This window comes from Coregonus clupeaformis, unplaced genomic scaffold, assembly GCF_020615455.1.
Source record: "Coregonus clupeaformis isolate EN_2021a unplaced genomic scaffold, ASM2061545v1 scaf0001, whole genome shotgun sequence".
Lineage (NCBI taxonomy): Eukaryota > Metazoa > Chordata > Actinopteri > Salmoniformes > Salmonidae > Coregonus > Coregonus clupeaformis.
The window spans coordinates 689,147-708,418 of record NW_025533456.1 but is presented as its reverse complement, the minus strand read 5'-3'; the positions used below and the strand labels follow the sequence as shown (position 1 = coordinate 708,418).

General features: G+C 43.9%; 1 protein-coding gene and 1 pseudogene across 1 annotated transcript; one reads left to right on the top strand and one right to left on the bottom strand.

Moving 5' to 3' along the window:
• Nucleotides 1-5,774, top strand: LOC123482939. The gene is made up of 7 exons (XM_045212168.1): nt 1-70; nt 436-559; nt 1,429-1,598; nt 1,883-2,064; nt 2,581-2,752; nt 2,912-3,039; nt 3,285-5,774. Exons 1-7 carry the CDS (start codon nt 1-3, stop codon nt 3,768-3,770), a joined length of 1,332 nt encoding a protein of 443 aa, XP_045068103.1. The 3' UTR covers nt 3,771-5,774.
• Nucleotides 5,775-7,938: 2,164 nt separating this feature from the next.
• Nucleotides 7,939-19,160, bottom strand: LOC123482938 (annotated as a pseudogene).
• Between the last annotated feature and the right edge of the window lie 112 nt (nt 19,161-19,272).

Here is a 19,272-nt window from a genome sequence, read left to right as displayed (position 1 = left end):
ATGGTGACGGTGCCAGGTGTACCGACGACCCTTGTGTTAACAGGATTGTGTGTCACTCTTCTCATCATAGGTGAGTCTGACTGTTGCTCTCTATCCCTCCATTTTAGGTGCAGTAACTGATCCAATTCACTGTCCTCTCACACTGTCTGTGGGGGGCTCACCACAGGGGTTGTCTATATATAGGGTTTGATCTCAATGGCTTAAATGGCCAACTAAAGGTTCAAATAGTATAAAGTGTATTGTGTTGTACTGTAGTAATCCATTCATTTGGGTGATTAAGGAACTGTTAAGTCAATTATGTTAAGTATGTATGAGTTGTGTCTTTAGGTATAGTCATCCTTGTTACTGTGAGATCGTGAATATGAAAGTGTAGCCTATGTCAGAAGTGTGTGTGATCTATGTGTTGACTGTGAACTGTTTCGTGTGAACTCTCAGGATCATCTGGGACCTTCTGTAACACCAGTGTGGCTTCCCTGGACTTAGGATGCCTCCTGCAGTGGGATTGTCCTCAGGCCAACACTAACACCACCACCTACACCGTCCAAACTAAGACTCAGGGGTGGGTATGTCTGTCTGTCTGTGCTCAGTGCTCACTATACTTACTGACTGATCTAATCGATACTTACTGACTGATCTAATCGACCAGTATCTAGCTCTGTGGAGTGTTATATTACTGTACCCCTATTTACTAGAATTAGTAACTAATTGTTTTACTGAAGAAAAAAACAACATTGATGTATGACATTTTATTTTCCACTGTAATGTTTGTTCTGTGTGTAATTAGTATCTAGTCATTTAAATTGAATATTTTAAATCAAGTCATTGCTTGGTTGAGGATTCTAACAAGCAATGGGATCCTGATACTCATTTACTGAACAATGAAAGTTAATATGAATTGCGCAACTGTTGAGAGTGTAAGGGAAAGCTATCCTAGAATGGAAAGGGAAAGCAAATGATTGGGTGATAGAACAAACGGCTCTGATGAAGGGGAGAAGAGCAGGAGAGAGGTAGAGAGGGAGGTAGTGTGAGAGAATAAAAAATGTGTGGTTTTGGCAGAGAAACCTCAGAAGGGTTTTAATCAGAGAGATGAATCAGTCACTCCACTCTATGGTTGATTGGGCTTATAAGTAGATAGGAAATGATAGATAGACAATACTGTTTTCTACCATAGCTGTGAAACCAAGCCCATCACACTCTCTGGCTGCTCCTCTCCTCTCCACTGGTTTAGTCATGACCACCACCACCCAAGTAGTCATTCAACCAGTGTGTGTGTCTTGTATGGGACATTTCCACATACATTTCAAGCGAGTGACATAAGTGAAACCCATGAATAGATTGGAATGGTTTTCTATTATTTATTACGTGTGTGTGTGTGTGTGTGTGTGTGTGTGTGTGTGTATGTGTGTGTGTGTGGGGGGGGGGTTACAGAGATCCGTGGCAGGACGTGGAGGGGTGTGTGCAGGTCTCCTCCCAGCACTGTGACGTGTCCCAGTCCTTCTCTGACTTTGAACTCTACAACATGATCCGCCTGGGCCTCCACCAGGACTCTGGGAGCCATGTCTGGACAGAACCACGCAAGTTTGACCCAAGTGATTTCAGTTAGTAGCCTACCTTTCTGCTCTCAGTCCTATCACATATCTAAAATGCTGGTTTGTTGTTCAAATAAAATGTCACATAGAGAGCATTTAAACATCTTAATACACTGCAGAATTCAAATGGAGATGGCTAAAACCGCTAAAGATGCTGACATGAATAGGCTGGTGTGATTGAAATTACAAAGTGGCTTCTTTGTCTCTCCTCTCCTCTCCTCTCCTCTCCTCTCCTCTCCTCTCCTCTCCTCTCCTCTCCTCTCCTCTCCTCTCCTCTCCTCTCCTCTCCTCAGCCTTCAGCCGCCCCTCCGTCTCTGTGTCTCTGTCTAGAGAGAGGCTGGTAGTGGAGGTGCACTTCCCTTGTTCTACCAACAGGGGGTGCCTTCCTCTGCAGAGCTGCTGTCCACTGTCAGAACTCATTGACCCCTGGGTCACAGTGACAGTATATAACCAACAGAACCACTCTGACTACAAGGTACCCCCGGTTGTGCCATCTGCAATAACACTTTTTGCTCACCCTCCATCTTCTCTTTCTCTCTCTCTCTCTCTCTCTCTCTCTCTCTCTCTCTCTCTCTCTCTCTCTCTCTCTCTCTCTCTCTCTCTCCCCTCTCTCTCTCCCCCTCTCTCTCTCTCCCCCTCACCCTCTCCCTCACTCTCTCTCTCTCTCTCTCTCTCTCTCTCTCTCTCTCTCTCTCTCTCTCTCTCTCTCTCTCTCTCTCTCTCTCTCTCTCTCTCTCTCTCTCTCTCTCTTTCTCTCAAACTCATGTTCCCTCCCTTTCCCCTGCTGCTATGTAAGTGTATCTGTGGAGTACACTACTTAAAATGCTCAAACCAGAAACTCTCATGTTGTCCAGTCTATGGTCTGCTGTGTGTTGTTTGTGTGCATTTGGTTAGTACAAGCTCCATGATTGGCTCTCCCTGAGAATCGCTTCTCTCTCTCTCTCTCTCTCATGTTCACATGTTCCCTCCCTTTTCCCTGATCCTGTTTCAGAGGCGTACTGGTTGGGCCCAGGAGGTGGTGTACAGAGCTGAGTTCTCAGACCTGGTCCCAGGACAGGACTACTGTGCCTTGGCTAACTTCTCCTTCGGACCCCCCACCTTCCCCCTGGCCTCCTCTCCCACCTCCCACCCACGCTGTGTCCACCAGGCTGCCCCAGGACCAGGTGAGAGGTCAGAGGTTAGGGTTATGGTTATGGTTAGGGTTGATCCAGTGTGTGGACATTAAGCTAGGGTTTGGGTTGAGCCGGGGTGTGGGCATGAAGTTAGAGCTAATGAATACGACCCTGATTTCACAATGAAATGTGTGTGTCTGTGTTCCCCAGGGTTGCAGCCAGTGTTGTTTGGAATAGGAGTGTGTGCTGTGCTCTTCTCTCCTCTCCTTGCTCTGGCTCTGTACCGGCTGAAACAAAAACCAGATGCACCTCACATTAACAGACTCCCCAAGACTCTAGTAAACTGTTCTTGTTCTCTTGACACTCACTCTCTCTCTCACACACACACACACACACACACACACACACACACACACACACACACACACACACACACACACACACACACACACACACACACACAGTATGCATTGTGCGTATTTCATTTAATCCAAGTGTATAGTATATATTACAGTACATGTAGTCCATAGTCCGTGGGTATGTAATTGGGAATGTAATGCAGTGTTTCTGTGTTTTCACACAGGCATCTCTCCAGGCATCCCTCCAGGACCCCCCGGAGTCCTCTTCAGACCCTGTTGACCTCAGTGACATCCATGTGGAGGTTGTGGATGACCACCTCTCCATCATGTCTTCCTTCTCCGACTGTGTCTTCACCGACGCCCAGGCCCCAAGTTTGGGGGATGGGTACAGCAGCAAACCCTTCCCTGGTGACTACAGGTCGGGCAATGTGGACTGGGACACTGGGAGAGTGGAGCTGGGCCTGAACTCTGACAGCACCCTATCCCTGCCATGCTCCACTGTGCCTACAGGGCTACATATGACCCAGTGCAACTTCGATTCACCACTACGACCACATCCAGGGCCCACGGTGCCAACACTACCCTACCCTGGTTCTCTAACTCTGTCAGAGGCTGTGGAGGGCCAGGGGGTCCCGCTGTGCTCAGTGAGGTTTGGGGGGGCGAGTGAAGGGGGTGAGAACCTGGAGGGACTACAGTGGTGTAACCAGTAGCATGTTGAACTGCAGTACCCATAATGCTCTGTACAACATATTCTGAGTCCAAGGTTTTGGAAGACAGGGCATTGGTTTTGGAGGAGATGAGATGGGACAGAACTGGACCCACTGAAGGGTAATGGTGGTCCTATGTAGCTCAGTTGTTAAGAGTAATGGTACTATCAAACGCCAGGGTTGTGGATTAGATTCTCGCCAGAATCACATACTAAAAATTAATGCACTCACTGTAATGTAGGTCGCTATGGATACAAGCTGAACGTCTGCTGAGTGGCATTGGTAACCTGGTTCTGCCGTACTATAGCAGTCGAAGAAGACATTGCTGGAAACTGAAGCGCCAAGCTCAGTTTGAACAACAACACTGACAACCACAGCTTTGTTTTACACCGTTTGTTTAGTAGGGTTCACAATATGGATCACTTCTGTCATCCACAGAGCCGAGGTGATGACAAATTGATGGACAAAAGGTGATGACAAATTGATGGACAAATCAATAGGGCCCATGTTGGTGCGAGCAGAGCCTCTGAATCACAGGTACAGCTGGGTCTTTGGGAGTGTTTGTTTGAGGGGTGCTGACAGTAGTGTTTCAAGTTCAAAAACTTTATTGTCCATGTTTGTTTAAAATGGGAATTTATCTTTGGCTTACGGGCATACATTTTCAGTTACAGCCAGGGGGGGTGTTTGTTCTTTCAGAGGTCTATAGAGAGCAATATTTGTTTCAGGAGATCCCCCCCACCCTTAACTGGACTGTGGTATGGACAAAACTGGACTGTACTATAATAGACATACACCAAGGGGGGATTTATTATTCTGACCCCCCTTTATTTCCTCTACCTACTGTACTGTGTGAAGTCTCTACTTCTGTTTTTCTCTATGTGATAACAGGAGGTTGTTTTCCCCCTCTCTGGCTCTCTCTCTGCCTTGCTTCTGACTCACTGTTGCCCCATCCCATCTCTGGCCTGTCCCGCTGTCTTTTACCCATGTCTGACACCTCAGAGGGGGGGGGGGGTTACACATCTCTTTTGCTGGTGGTGCACTTTTTCTGGAACATTAGGAAACCCAGGGGGGTGGGAGAAAGAGTGAGCGGAGAGAGACGGAGGAGAGGCATGGAAGATGGTGTAGTGAAAACAGTGGCCCCATTCAAATCCTCCTCAGTTCTGGAACACTCATATTCATAATAATATAACTGTGTCAGGGGGATTTTGATTGATGTTAGGCTAATGTTGGATCGTCAGTGAATCCAAACTAAGCAGTGTGTGTCTGCCTGCCAATCACATAGCTGTAACGTTATTCCACAGGCGTCCAACAGAGAATTCACATCTAACCTTGAACTGAGGTTTTTGGATAAGCTTTATATGGGTTCTGCTGTATTTGCAGTCAATTTAGTGGAAACCTGATCCAAGATGGACGCCTTGTAGCTCGGCTCTCCACTGGTGTGTGCTGGCTGGCTCTGCAACTGAGGTGGTGAAGTTGGATGGGGGATTTATGTGGTGTTCAACAGGGTGACCTTTTAGAAAAGGTCTAATTCATGTGTCAGCTGAAACCGTCTCTGCTAGAGTATTTGAAAGTGAATAAATTATACATTTGCTTTCCATTCAGTGCATACCGCTCTTTGAATGTCAAGTTTGCTCATATGTAAATGTAATTGACCAAAGAGGAGGGGAAAAAAGATGCATATGCGAGAGTACAGCGGAGCATGAAAAAAACCACAACTCACAAGCCTAATAAAAACAGCTTGAAATGAGGTACGGCCTCTAAAATGAGGGCATGTATTTCAGTTCAGCTTATAAGACTTGGTTGCACAATGTTAGATAAGTATAATTGCTGGATTTTTTTTCTGTATAATTCACTTTCTAACACAATGAGTCAGTGTAAAATGAGTGAACAAGAAATGTCAGAGTAATTTGAAGTGCTTTTATGTGTGATAAAGAAGTAACAAGTTTGGTAAAATACTGTATCTTGCTTTCTGTTTCTGTTTTCCTAACTTGTTGAGTGATGAAAGAAGTGAGTACTGCTGTTCATTTGTGTATAAATAAAAAGCAACTTAAAGGTTACAATTGCACCTGTGATGGTCAAGTCAAAGTCCTGGTTCCTTCAAAAATACAGTGTAAATACAATTTTTTAATTTTTAATTTAACCTTTATTTAACAAGGTAAGCCAGTTGAGAACAAGTTCTCATTTACAACTGCGACCTGGCCAAGATAAAGCAAAGCAGTGCGATAAAAACAACAACACAGAGTTACATATGGGGTAAAACAAAACATAAAGTCAAAAATACAACAAAAAATATATATACAGTGTGTGCAAATGTAGCAAGTTATGGAGGTAAGGCAATAAATAGGCTATAGTGCAAAATAATTACAATTAGTATTAACACTGGAATGATAGATGTGCAAGAGATGATGTGCAAATAGAGATACTGGGGTGCAAATGAGCAAAATAAATAACAATATGGGGATGAGGTAGTTGGGTGGGCTAATTTCAGACGGGCTGTGTACAGGTGCAGTGAGAGTAAGGTGCTCTGACAATGTGTAGTAGTGTCCTTTCTTATACCTCATACAAAAAATATCAGAAAATTATCTAAAATAAAAAGCTACTTACAAATGTTACAATAGCACCTGTGATAGGCTTAACTATTTCCTTCAAACCAGTTGATGTTGTGTTGCTCGTGTTTGAGCTGACACACGGACCCAGTTTACATCCCAAATGGCAGTGTTTTTCCTTTATAGTGCACTACTTTTGACCAGAAAGTAATCCCTATAAAGGGAACAAGGTACCATTTGAGACATAGCCCAAGTGACAGAACCACACAGGCATGACCACACCACACTGACTGATTCAGATGACAAGTGGTTAAAGTTAGGATGAAATCAAACACCCTTTAATTCATAAAGCAAGATGCATGCTCTTCTTAAAACATGTGATCTTATGTCGACAATACATGTCTATATGATACATTTATTAAAATACATGATAGAAAAACTTTCAAAAATACATTTACCTTACATTTATAAAGATAAAACATTGCTTTTAATGGTGGAGTTTTAGAAGTAACCACTTTATGGTCCTCAGTAGAAATAATTGATAAATTAACAATACTTATATAATTTCAGAAAATGCATATTGTCCCTTTAGACCAAGATAAAGTCCATATTCAGAGATACATGTGCCTATATGAAGGAGAGGAAGTTGTGGTTCATCACACTCTCTCTCATACAGGAAACCCTGAGTCACAGGGTTAACCCTTCAATCCCAGCATAAAAGTCATAATAACCATCCCCGATGTGTGTTGATGCTCAATGATCACAGCCAGTCATATAAATGTTCATCATGCCAGACAAAGGTTGTGGTGGAAATCCTCTGTGTCTCTGCAAATGCGTGACTACATGTAGCGTATTGTTTCTTGTTATTGTGTTAGGATGTTCTGTGACTGCTTTCAGGGAAGGCTGATAGAAGAACAAAGGGAACATATTGTTACTTTGGCCCAACGTCTAGAAACTGTGTGTGCAAGGTCCTGATCAGCCTATTGCGCTCAGAGCAGAGACTAGTTTGTGTATGAGTATAAAGAGTGCTGAAGTGAGTGCACCCCTTCAGAACTTCTGACAGACTTGTACTTTGAGTATCAAGTTTGTTGTGACCTCTCCGGCCGTGATAATAAAGATCTGTTCATCAACTTTGAGTCCTTAGTGGTGAATTTCCACGACAGGGTCATAAAAATTGTATGTATTTGTACGGCATCCCTGGAGAGACAAAGCTGACTAAGACACTCCAGTCCTCTATTGCTTGATACTCTACAGTGAGACTCGCAAGGCTCCGTTTACACTGAAGCTCCTGCATTTGAATCACAGAGTTGTCCCAACGGTTGTTGCCCAATGGATTCTTATGTGAATCTGTAAGCACCAAAATGCTTACAGAACAAACTTCATGGCTCATTGCATCTACATGGTATTAAAATGAGTCGCTTACCATCAACTGTGTCGGTGGATCTGATCACCATTAGATCACAGTGGTGCGTCTTTTGACCATCTACACATGTCTGCAGAATCAATATATGAACACGAACCAATCACAGGATACTTGTGAATGCCAGGTGTAAACACGCCCTGGAACACACAAGCCTCACACACAGCCTGGTATTATACACAGAGACAAGGCAACACCAGTGTTATACTGTATCAACATGGTTTTATTTGGCCATACATTTCATATGATTAATCAATAATATACAGAATATACACAAAATGCTAACAAAGATGTCACAGTTGGCAGTGCATCATTGGCCTCTGTTCAGCAGTGTCATGGATGGATCCTCTCAATCTCTCTCGCTCTCTCACACACACACACACCACCTGCAGGGGAGCACCGTGTGACCCGGTGTTACTATGGCAAAAACTCCCCGTCTGTCCATCCATCCATCCACTGTCCAGTCAGTCAGTTCAGTCGCGTCTCAGCCAGATGATCTGTCTGTCCTTCTCATCTGTGCCAGTACTGAGGAGAGATGGGAGACAGACAACACCGTTAGCTGACCCTCACACCAGTTATGTAGACACTTAACACATGGAAACACAAATACATTTACCAACAAATACCACATAAACTAGTAAAAGTACCTCAAACCAGGTAGACGTTGTAAAAATGATTTTAATGACTTGTGCTTTTAAGGCTATTAAGGACACATACATTAACACTGCTACACACACACACACACACACACACACACACACACCTGGGCAAACTTGTGTATCTGCTCTACCATGGCAGAAAACAGAGCCCCCACGCTCTCATCAATCAGACTCTGCATGTGGTGAACGGCCTCCTTGTCCGACAGGTCCAATCGGAACTTGACCTTCACCTGGAGGGGGAGGAGACAGAATGTTCAGGGGAGAGAATAGACTGATCCTGGTTAAATACATTAATTGGGTTTGTTCTTTCATGTGGAGACATGAAAAATCCACACACAAATGTACATTACAGTATGTCTGTAGAGTAAAAAATACCTTAACAGTCTTGTCAGGCTCCAGGGCGATGTCAGGAATGTTGCCATCCACCATAAGAGACAACAAATTCAGGATGAGGTTAGAGTACCTGGAGAGAGAGAGAGATAAGAAAGAGAGAGCGAAATGAAAAAGGTTCATCACAGCTGATATAATTGTGTGTGTATACAGTGTGTGTACTGTGTGTGTCCTACCTCATGAGGTGAAGGAAGGCTGTGTAACACTGTTTCCTGAACTCCTGGTACTGTTCACTCTGCATGCCACCCATCCCCTCCACCATCTCCTTACTCAGCTTCATGGGGGGAGGCAGGGGCTTTGGGTCACGACCCAGGATGTAGCCAAAGTCTATGTGGAATAACTTTCCTGAAATAGGAAGATGGAAAGGTATTCAATCAATGAAATGTATTCATGAAGCCCTACAACAGCAGTTGTCATACAGAACAGAGTAGAGTAGCTTTTGAAGGAAATAACTAGTGATCAGACAATATATGGTACAAATCCAACCACAGCATGTTGGAGGTACTTGACACATAATTCCTATAGACCTACCAGTCTTTGTGAGGAGCAGGTTGTCCAAGTGTCTGTCTCCCACTCCCAGGATGTATGTGATGACACAGTAACCAGCTGGAAAAAGAATGACAAAATGACATCTCAGTAGTCATCCAAAAACACACATTAGGATGATGACATCAGAGGGCACCAGGCCAACTCGTTGAATGGCCTACTTCTTGAAGTTTGCATGTCTCCCGACACAGACGTGATATCACAAGACAGGTCTACCGACACAGACGTGATGTCACAAGACAGGTCTACCGACACAGACGTGATGTCACAAGACAGGTCTACCGACACAGACGTGATGTCACAAGACAGGTCTACCGACACAGACGTGATGTCACAAGACAGGTCTACCGACACAGACGTGATATCACAAGACAGGTCTACCGACACAGACGTGATATCACAAGACAGGTCTACCGACACAGACGTGATATCACAAGACAGGTCTACAGACACAGACGTGATATCACAAGACAGGTCTACAGACACAGACGTGCACAGAGTGAAGATGGTAGACAAACTTCTTGTATTCGTTACAATGGTAATAGGCTCTTAGACAGAAATATCATGAGCTCCTACCTGGATGTTTCCTTCAGTGGCCAGGACCTCAGCCACAGGCACCGACTGGACAAACTGCATGAACCCTAAAGGATCAACAGCACACAGATCAGAGGTTAAAGGGTCACTTCCTGAGACAGTATTCGATCACTACATCAGTGGTGCTCACTATGCTTGGTGCTTGTGGCCAGCACTTTGTAAGGTCTAGATTCTCTTTCCTCAGCAGCTGAGAGAGAATTTCCATCAGATGTACATTAACAATACACAGCCACTTAACCTTCTAAGTAAGGATAAAATAAACAGGGGTCTGTGTTGCAGTAATGTTTGTTTCTGACCTTAATAATACAGTATTATGTATATATGATAATAATATGTTTATAATAGGTTTACATGGTAATAATATGTTAGCTTCTGACCTTGTCCATAATAATAAGGTATTATGTGTATATGATATGATAATAATATGTTGCTAATATGGTAATAATAGGTTTTATATGGTAATAATATGTTAGGTTCTGACCTTGTCCATGAGAGAGATGCTCTGTAGGATGAGCTGGTCTTGTCTCAGGTCGTCTCCATGTTTAAAGCTGACAGGATACAGCTTTCCTTCCTCCGCCTTGAAGATCAGCTTGGCTGGCATCAGAGAACTCTATAATACACAGAGATATAGTGATGAGATTATAGAAACACATAAAGGTACATTATCACGTACCCATTACACTATCACACAGCAAGCATTGTCTATGTACGGCCGAAAAACGACTACACACAAATCCGGGGGAGAGGCAGAGGAGGAGCAGGAATAAAAGATGAGGGAGGAGAAAGAAGAGGTTGAGAGAGAGGAGAAAAGCAGAAGGGCAAGAGAGGAAGAAGAAGAAAGAGAGAGATGGGAGGATGGAGGGATGGAAGGATGGAAGGTGTTGTACCTTGAATAGTGAGGTGGTGTCTGGTACGATGCCTCTGATTCTCACAGTGGGTTCCAGAGGTACAGGGATGGGGTCAATCTCACATAGGTTCACCTTGTCATTGTCCGCCAGCAGAGCCTGCAGTCGCTCCGTCTGAAACCTAGGGGGCGCCACTGTCAACCGTCACAATCATTACACCATCTAGTCACAAGGAAGAAAGACTGTGTGTGTGTGTGTGTGTGTGTGTGAGTGAGATAAATCTCCCATACCTTCTTCTTGCGGTTGTCACTCTCTCTCTGCACAGCCTTCATCAGCTGTACCAGTCTGACCACAAACGTCTGCTGGGACGCCAGGAGAGACCGCATCACCCTCACACTCTTATCACCCTGCAGAGAGAGAAAGACGCAGAGAGAGAGATGGAGTATGGAGGAGAGAAAGGAAAGAGGTCAAATGAAAGAGGAGATGAGTTATACTCATGGTAACCAATCAGAAATACTCTAGTGTTTCTTCAACATATTGTGCTGTATCACTCACTGCATATGCAAATTCATAGCGCTGAACGTTCACATTACAAACTGAAGGATGAAGTAAGATTGGAGTTGTGTTGAAAGACAGACCTTGAGCAGTGCTAGGCTGAACCTCCCGATGACGTTGAGGTACACATTGTGGGTTTTCAGGTCTCTCTGCTGGGTGTCCTGGCCTTCACACTCCACTATTATGTACCTGAGAGGGTACACACAGATTTAGCACACACACACACACACACACACACACACAGTATGTGATCTTCACCAGTACAGGTAGTTTGCCAGTGTTGAGTTCTTACAAGCACGGGAGATGAGGAAGGTACACCAGGTCCTGCTGTAGAAGACAAATAACATATTAGTTATATACACCATACTAAACATACTAGTTATATACACCATACTAAACATATTAGTTATATACACCGTACTAAACATATTAGTTATATACACCGTACTAAACATATTAGTTATATACACCGTACTAAACATACTAGTTATATACACCGTACTAAACATATTAGTTATATACACCGTACTAAACATATTAGTTATATACACCGTACTAAACATATTAGTTATATACACCGTACTAAACATACTAGTTATATACACCGTACTAAACATATTAGTTATATACCGTACTAAACATATTAGTTACATACCGTACTAAACATATTAGTTACACACCGTACTAAACATATTAGTTATACACCGTACTAAACATATTAGTTACATACCGTACTAAACATATTAGTTATATACACCGTACTAAACATATTAGTTACACACCGTACTAAACATATTAGTTACACACCGTACTAAACATATTAGTTATACACCGTACTAAACATATTAGTTATATACACCGTACTAAACATATTAGTTACATACCGTACTAAACATATTAGTTATATACACCGTACTAAACATATTAGTTATATACACCGTACTAAACATATTAGTTATACACCGTACTAAACATATTAGTTATATACACCGTACTAAACATATTAGTTACATACCGTACTAAACATATTAGTTATATACCGTACTAAACATATTAGTTATATACCGTACTAAACATACTTGTTATATACATACCGTACTAAACATACTTGTTATATACACCGTACTAAACATATTTGTTATATACCATACTTAAACATATTAGTTACATACCGTACTAAACATAACAGAAAATAATTTTCAGCCCAACTTCTATTATTTTCATCTCTTACCTGGAGGTTCTCGCTGGCCGGCCCTTCTTTTCATTTCTGGACAGGTGAGGGCACCGCTGGAGCAGTCAAGATCTGGGGACTGGAGACACACAACCAGTTCATAATACACTGTTAGAACACAGTAATGAAAAACAATTCTACATATAAAAAAACGAGCTAATTGCAGAAGGGCAACAAATTCTGAACTGGAACGTTTACCTGACCTTTTTTGAAAGAACACATAATCTGTTTCAAAACATTTAGTGTTTTCGTGCCTACTGGTCTACTCCACAAAGCCAGTTGTCCACCCTTACAGACCCCCCTCTCACCTGTCCAGGTCCCCCAGGGTGGAGCTCTCTCCCCGGCCTTGGCTGTCCCTCTTGCTGCCTGGATCCAGCCCTCCCTGGATGTCAGTGAATATCTCGTACTTCAGAAAATATAGGGAAATATATTCTGCTGTAAACACACAAACAGTGTCCAGGAGGATACACACCTTCTCCTGAGTGGTGAGGTAGTAATGGAACTTCCACACCAGGTCCTGTTCCTCAGAGCTCAGCTGCTCCGTTGGGGGGTAATTCACTATGACCTGTAGACAGACAGACAGATAAGATTGAGTCTACTGCTAATATCAGACACATTCACGTCGCACACACGTTGTTGCGAGTAATGGTACTGACGTTGAGCTGGTCTCGTGTGGCAGCATTAGGCTTCAGGTCGTGGTCTGATGGTTCGCTCCGTAGGCTGTGGGCTAGCTTATGGTGCTTGCTCTCCACAAGGTTCTCCTATAGCAGGGACTGAATCAATACATTAAACTCAATACATTATCAAATCAATATTGTGTTTGTGTGTTTCTCACCATGCACATCTGAGGGTCGGGGACTTTGACGATGTCAGCGCTGGTGAGCACAGGTGAGGCGTCATCTTCATCCTGGAAGGGAAGGAGTTACAGTCAATCAGCTACCACATCACCATGTCCATCAACCAATCAACACTCCCTTTCAGAACTACCACAATAGTTTAAAGCCACAAAAACGTAAAACCAACCGTGTGTGTGTGTTACAGTACCTACCTTCTCATAATAGACAATACTGTACTCTGGCTTTTCACCAGTTTTGACACGAGGAAACTCCACCATTAGGTACATGAAGTTGGAACAGCGTTTCTCACTCTGTGGGAACACAAACATACGACTGACTTTTGATAGGTGAAGATAACGCAGCAGTGTAGAGAAAGGAGAGACGAATATCTTTACATATTCACACGCAAAAGCATTTGTGATGGATGGGGTCTGACCCAACTGATTGTAAGTGTATGACGCAATACAGGATTTATACTGAGTGAAATAACTGACCACAGATCCTCTTACTCACCTCGTTGATCATCTCTATTTCTCTGAAGGTGAGGCGGTCCAACCAGTCTACCTTCACCATGTGACCCTGCCGGTGGGCCTTGGTCAGCTAGAAGGAGAGAATAAAGAGAGAGAGGGAGGAACAGAAATACTGAGCAGTGGAGGGAAGATGTAGTGAGGTTAGGAAGAGAGGATGCAACAGAGGTGTAGCAGAGATGTGCAGAGCGCTAACTCAGCCAATCAGAGCGCAGTTTGGGTGCCAGCGGCCAATTCAGCGCAACGGAAATACGGAACAGAAACTCAGCAGCCAAGCCGCTCAGCGTCAGTGTGGGTGTCAGGGGCACACAAGAACACCATTCACCAGGGCTGTTAGAGCTCACCCGGAACTTTGTACAGTTAATTTTCACTATTTACAATCAGTCTACACACTCACGGGGCACTATGAATCACTTTTAATAAATGGTCAGTGGGTCTACAGCAGGGTTCTTCAATTCCGGTCCTGGAGGGCCGAAACACCTTCTAATCAGGGGCTAATTCAGACCTGGGACACCAGGTGAGTGCAATTAACTACCAGGTAGAAATAAAAAACAGAAGTGTTTCGGCCCTCCAGGACCGGAATTGAAGAACCCTGGTCTACAGTGTCTTCATAAAGTATTCACACACCTTGACTTTTTTTGTTGTGTTACAGCCTACAGTTTTTAATGGATTCAATTGAGATTGTGTCACTGGTCTACACACAATACCCCATAAGTGTAATTATTTGAAGATTTTACAAATTCATTAAAAATTTTAAGCTGAAATGTATGGAGTCAATAAGTATTCAACCCCTTTGTTATGGCAAGCCGAAATAAGTTCAGGAGTAAAAATGTGCTTAACAAGTCACATAATAAGCTGCATGGATTCACTCTGTGTGCAATAATAGTGTTTAACATGATTTCTGTACCTCACACATACAAATAATTTGTAAGGTCCCTCAGTCGAGCAGTGAATTTCAAACACAAATTCAACCACAAAGACCCGGGAGGTTTTACAATGCCTCGCAAAGTAGGGCACCTATTGTTAGATGGGTAAAAATAAAAAAATAAAAGCAGACATTGAATATCCCTTTGAGCATGGTGAAGTTATTAATTACACTTTGGATGGTATATCAATACACCCAGTCACTACAAAGATACAGGCGTCCTTCCTCAGTTGCCGGAGAGGAAGGAAACCGCTCAGGGATTTCACCATGAGGCCAATGGTGACAGAGTTTAATGGCTGTGACAGGAGAAAACTGAGGATGGATCAACAACATTGTAGCTACTTCACAATACTAACCTAAACAACAGAGTGAAAAGAAGGAAGCCTGTACAGAATAAAAATATTCCTGTTTGCAATAAGGCACTAAAGTAAAACTGGAAAGAATTTGGCTAAGAAATTAACCTTATGTCCTGAATACAAAGCATTATGTTTGGGGCAAATTCAACACAACACACCACCGAGTACCACTCTTCATATTTTCAAGCATGGTGGTGGCTGCATCATGTTATGGGTATGCTTGTCATCGGCAAGGTCTAGGGAGCTTTTTGGATAAAAACAAATGGAATAGAGCTAAGCACAGGCAAAATCCTAGAGGAAAACCTGGTTCAGTCTGCTTTCCAACAGACACTGGGAGACAAATTCAGCTTTACATTTACATTTTACATTTTAGTCATTTAGCAGACGCTCTTATCCAGAGCGACTTACAGTTAGTGAATACATATATATATATATATTTTTTATACTGGCCCCCCGTGGGAATCAAACCCACAACCCTGGCGTTGCAAACGCCATGCTCTATCAACTGAGCTACATCCCTGCCGGCCATTCCCTCCCCTACCCTGGACGACGCTGGGCCAATTGTGCGCCGCCCATGAGTCTCCCGGTCGCGGCCGGCTGCGACAGAGCCTGGATTCGAACCAGGATCTCTAGTGGCACAGTTAGCACTGCAAAGCAGTGCCTTAGACCACTGCGCCACTCAGCTGTCTAGCAATGATTAACAACCAACTTGATAGAGCTTGAAGAATTGTTTTAATAACAATGTGCAAATATTGTACAATCCAGGTGTGCAAAGGTCTTAGAGATTTACCCAGAAAGACTCACAGCTGTAATTGCTGCCAAAGGTGATTCTAACACGTGGGTGTGAATACTGATGTAAATTAGATATTTAATTTACACTACATTTGAAAAACATGTTTTCACTTTGTCATAATATGGAGTATTGTGTGTAGATAGGTGAGAAAAAATATCAATGTATTCCATTTTGAATTCAGGCTGTAACACAACAAAATGTGGAATAAGTCAAGGGGTATGAATACTTTCTGAAGACACTGTAAATAACTACAAAATGAAAACAAACACACCAAAGGCTAAAGACACATTACTGTAACAATTGGGATTATATGCATTGATTAGACAAAGGTGGTGCTTCTTAGTTTTTTCTCTTGAATAATGGAATGGGGGGGTTGATTTACCATCTTCCTCACACACACAAGCCATGCACACACACACAAAGGTCAGCAAGGAGCTATAGGAACTAATATGTGTACTAACAAAGACCTTAACAAACACACATCCAGCATTCCGACCCCCTCTCCTCTCCTTCCAACACCTAGTACTCACATCACTGAGAAACTCCAGGTCAGGGGGCTGGAACAGACAGTGATTTAGGCAGGTCCTTTCACAGGAGTACCCCCCCGTCCAGGGGACCCCTGACCCTGTGACTACCTTGGCCAGTCTTCCCATCTGGTCTTCTGCTAGACGGCTGCTGGTCCTCCCTGGGGTGCTGGTGGGCTCCCATCCGTCCCAATCCACCCCCGGCCACACCTTTAGGTCATGCATCCCCTGCCGGAACATCCTGGTAAGGGGAGATTGAGAGGGGACGGGAGATAGTATCGTCAGATGCTATCAGTTTCAATACTAGCCACATACTACTATCAGCAGTATTCAGTCAGTTTTTTCCGTAACTTCCTATTCATACGCAAAGGGTCTTATGTAGAATAGAATAGATCAATTATACACAGACAACACAAATCGTTCATTTTGATTTGGACTCACCCATATTTGCCGAAGAGGGTGACGGTGGTTCCCCCCACAGGGGTGGCTCAGCCCGGCCCGTACACATCCCACACGGTCAGGGCCACCTGGGCACTCTGGGGCAGGTCTGGGTACTTCACCGGCAGCCTCAGCCACTCATTCCAGCTGGGGGAGGGGAAGAAAGAAAGAAAGAAAGAAAGAAAGAAAGAAAGAAAGAAAGAAAGAAAGAAAGAAAGAAAGAAAGAAAGAAAGAAAGAAAGAAAGAAATTTACAGAACAGTTCACAAGGACTATATGATTTTGTATCTATTATAGTGAGTTTGGAGTACAATGTGAAATACAAAGCCCGACCAGGTCAAAGAGTGGCTCAGAGCATCATTCAACTATCTCCTTTAAGAGATCGTCAATTTGGTACACTATATCCTAATAAAAGGTGTCACTCACTTCCAGCGGGTGCTGAAGGCATTGTAGGACGTGCGTACAGGCAGCACCTGAAGCTTGCCCTCTGCAAACACATGACAGGTAACAGAGAGGTCTGAGAAGTTCTCCTGGTAGAGGCCAGAGAACCGGAGCATGGGATCCTGCAGCAGGGCCTGTAGTTCTTCTGCTCCCTCTTGCCATCCAAGCTGCCTCTATAGAGGGGAGGGTGGGGGAGAGAGGGGGGAGGGAGGGGAGAGAGGGGGGAGAGCGGGGGAAGAGGGGAGAGAGGGACAGGAAGGAGGGGAGAGAAGGGGACAGGAGGGAGGGGGAGAGAAGGGGACAGGAGGGAGGGGGAGAGAAGGGGACAGGGGAGGGAGGGAGAGAAGGGGACAGGAGGGAAGGAGGGGGGAGAAGGGGACAGGAGGGAGGGGGAGAGAAGGGGACAGGAGGGAGGGGGAGAGAAGGGGACAGGAGGGAGGGGGAGAGAAGGGGACAGGAGGGAGGGGGAGAGAAGGGGACAGGAGGGAGGGGGAGAGAAGGGGACAGGAAGGAGGGGGAGAGAAGGGGACAGGAAGGAGGGGGAGAGAAGGGGACAGGAGGGAGAGAAGGGGACAAGGGGGACAAGAGGACATGAGGGGGAATCATGTGAGATTAGAGACAGATGAGGGAGGGGAGTAGTTTGACACCACCACCACAGTTGTCCCTTGTCTTCGTTCCCTGTCAGAAGCAGAATTCTTGCCCTGCTCAGCTTCTAGAATCTAGACAAAAGTAGTAGATCAATGTTAGATCTAACACTGTGGGGGTCCATATACGATATATCTATGAATTATCATCTGCAAGAATATTCACATTTGCCTTAATTACTTCCATTGCCACTCGGGATTATATATTTGTGCATGCGGCTGTGTTGAGACAACGGTTAACAATCCCCTGACAAATTGTGACTAAATGCATCACAATATTATTCCAGTGCATAACGAACGGTTTGTTGAGAATTATGGACGTTATTTACGTGCCACCACAGCGGAGCCCAGCTGGTTAATAGACGTCACGAGAGGAACAAAAGGCCGATGAGACAAAAAGAGGATTGTGCTCCCAAATAAGATCCCTCACCGGGCACGTTATGGTGCCGAGATACCGGTTGAGTCATGATGTTGCCATGCTCCCTTGGTTAAATAGAAAACAAACAACTAGGTAGGAATGACGTGACTTTTGGGCAAGTGGCATTAGCTAGTTAACATTGGAGACTCAAGGTCCACGATGTCATTGCTGTCAACATGTTATCAATCAACCGTACGCAGTTAGAAGGCTAGTAGTAACTAAGATGACTACTATTGTTTGTTGTTGACACTTGACAGCATTATCCAAAACAGTTTCGTTGCGCTATACGTTAACTTGCTACTTTAATGTGGCCAGATAGTAACCCAAGTAATAAAACACTTACATTTTCAGTTGAACATTAATGTCCAAGTGTCACAACTGTAGACATAGTTAAACTTGTCTGTGTCCATCTTTCGTCGACTTTGTTATTCATAAATCGCAGCGGCAAATTGCATTGTAGCTACTAACATTAGCCTTCCCAGACTGTGGGCTCGCTTGCAAGCCCTAAGTGCAAAAAGACCATGGGTGACGTTAGCATTCAAGCAATAGTCTCTCCACTTGGCAAAAACAAATACTGAAATACAGTCAGTTATAAACGAGCAGTCCAATCGAAATGTGAACTTTAATCGTCTCGACATTATAGCGACAGATGTTTTTTGTAAGCACCGCAAAAGCCTATTAAGCTGACGTCAGGGAAAAGTAATCGATCTCTATTCCTCTGTCAATGATGGCGTGTTGTCACTCGTTGTTTTTTAAGGTTGATTTAGCTGGTCTGATGGTTCACTTACTTCCTGGATGAAAGGGAATTTGGGGGCCGG

Excerpts from the sequence above, each read along its gene's own strand:
- LOC123482939 (XM_045212168.1), top strand. The coding sequence starts at position 1 with ATGGTGACGGTGCCAGGTGTACCGACGACCCTTGTGTTAACAGGATTG. Across the intron at positions 71-435 it reads TGTCACTCTTCTCATCATAG|GATCATCTGGGACCTTCTGT; the intron begins GTGAGTCTGACT and ends GTGAACTCTCAG. Across the intron at positions 1,599-1,882 it reads GTTTGACCCAAGTGATTTCA|CCTTCAGCCGCCCCTCCGTC; the intron begins GTTAGTAGCCTA and ends TCCTCTCCTCAG.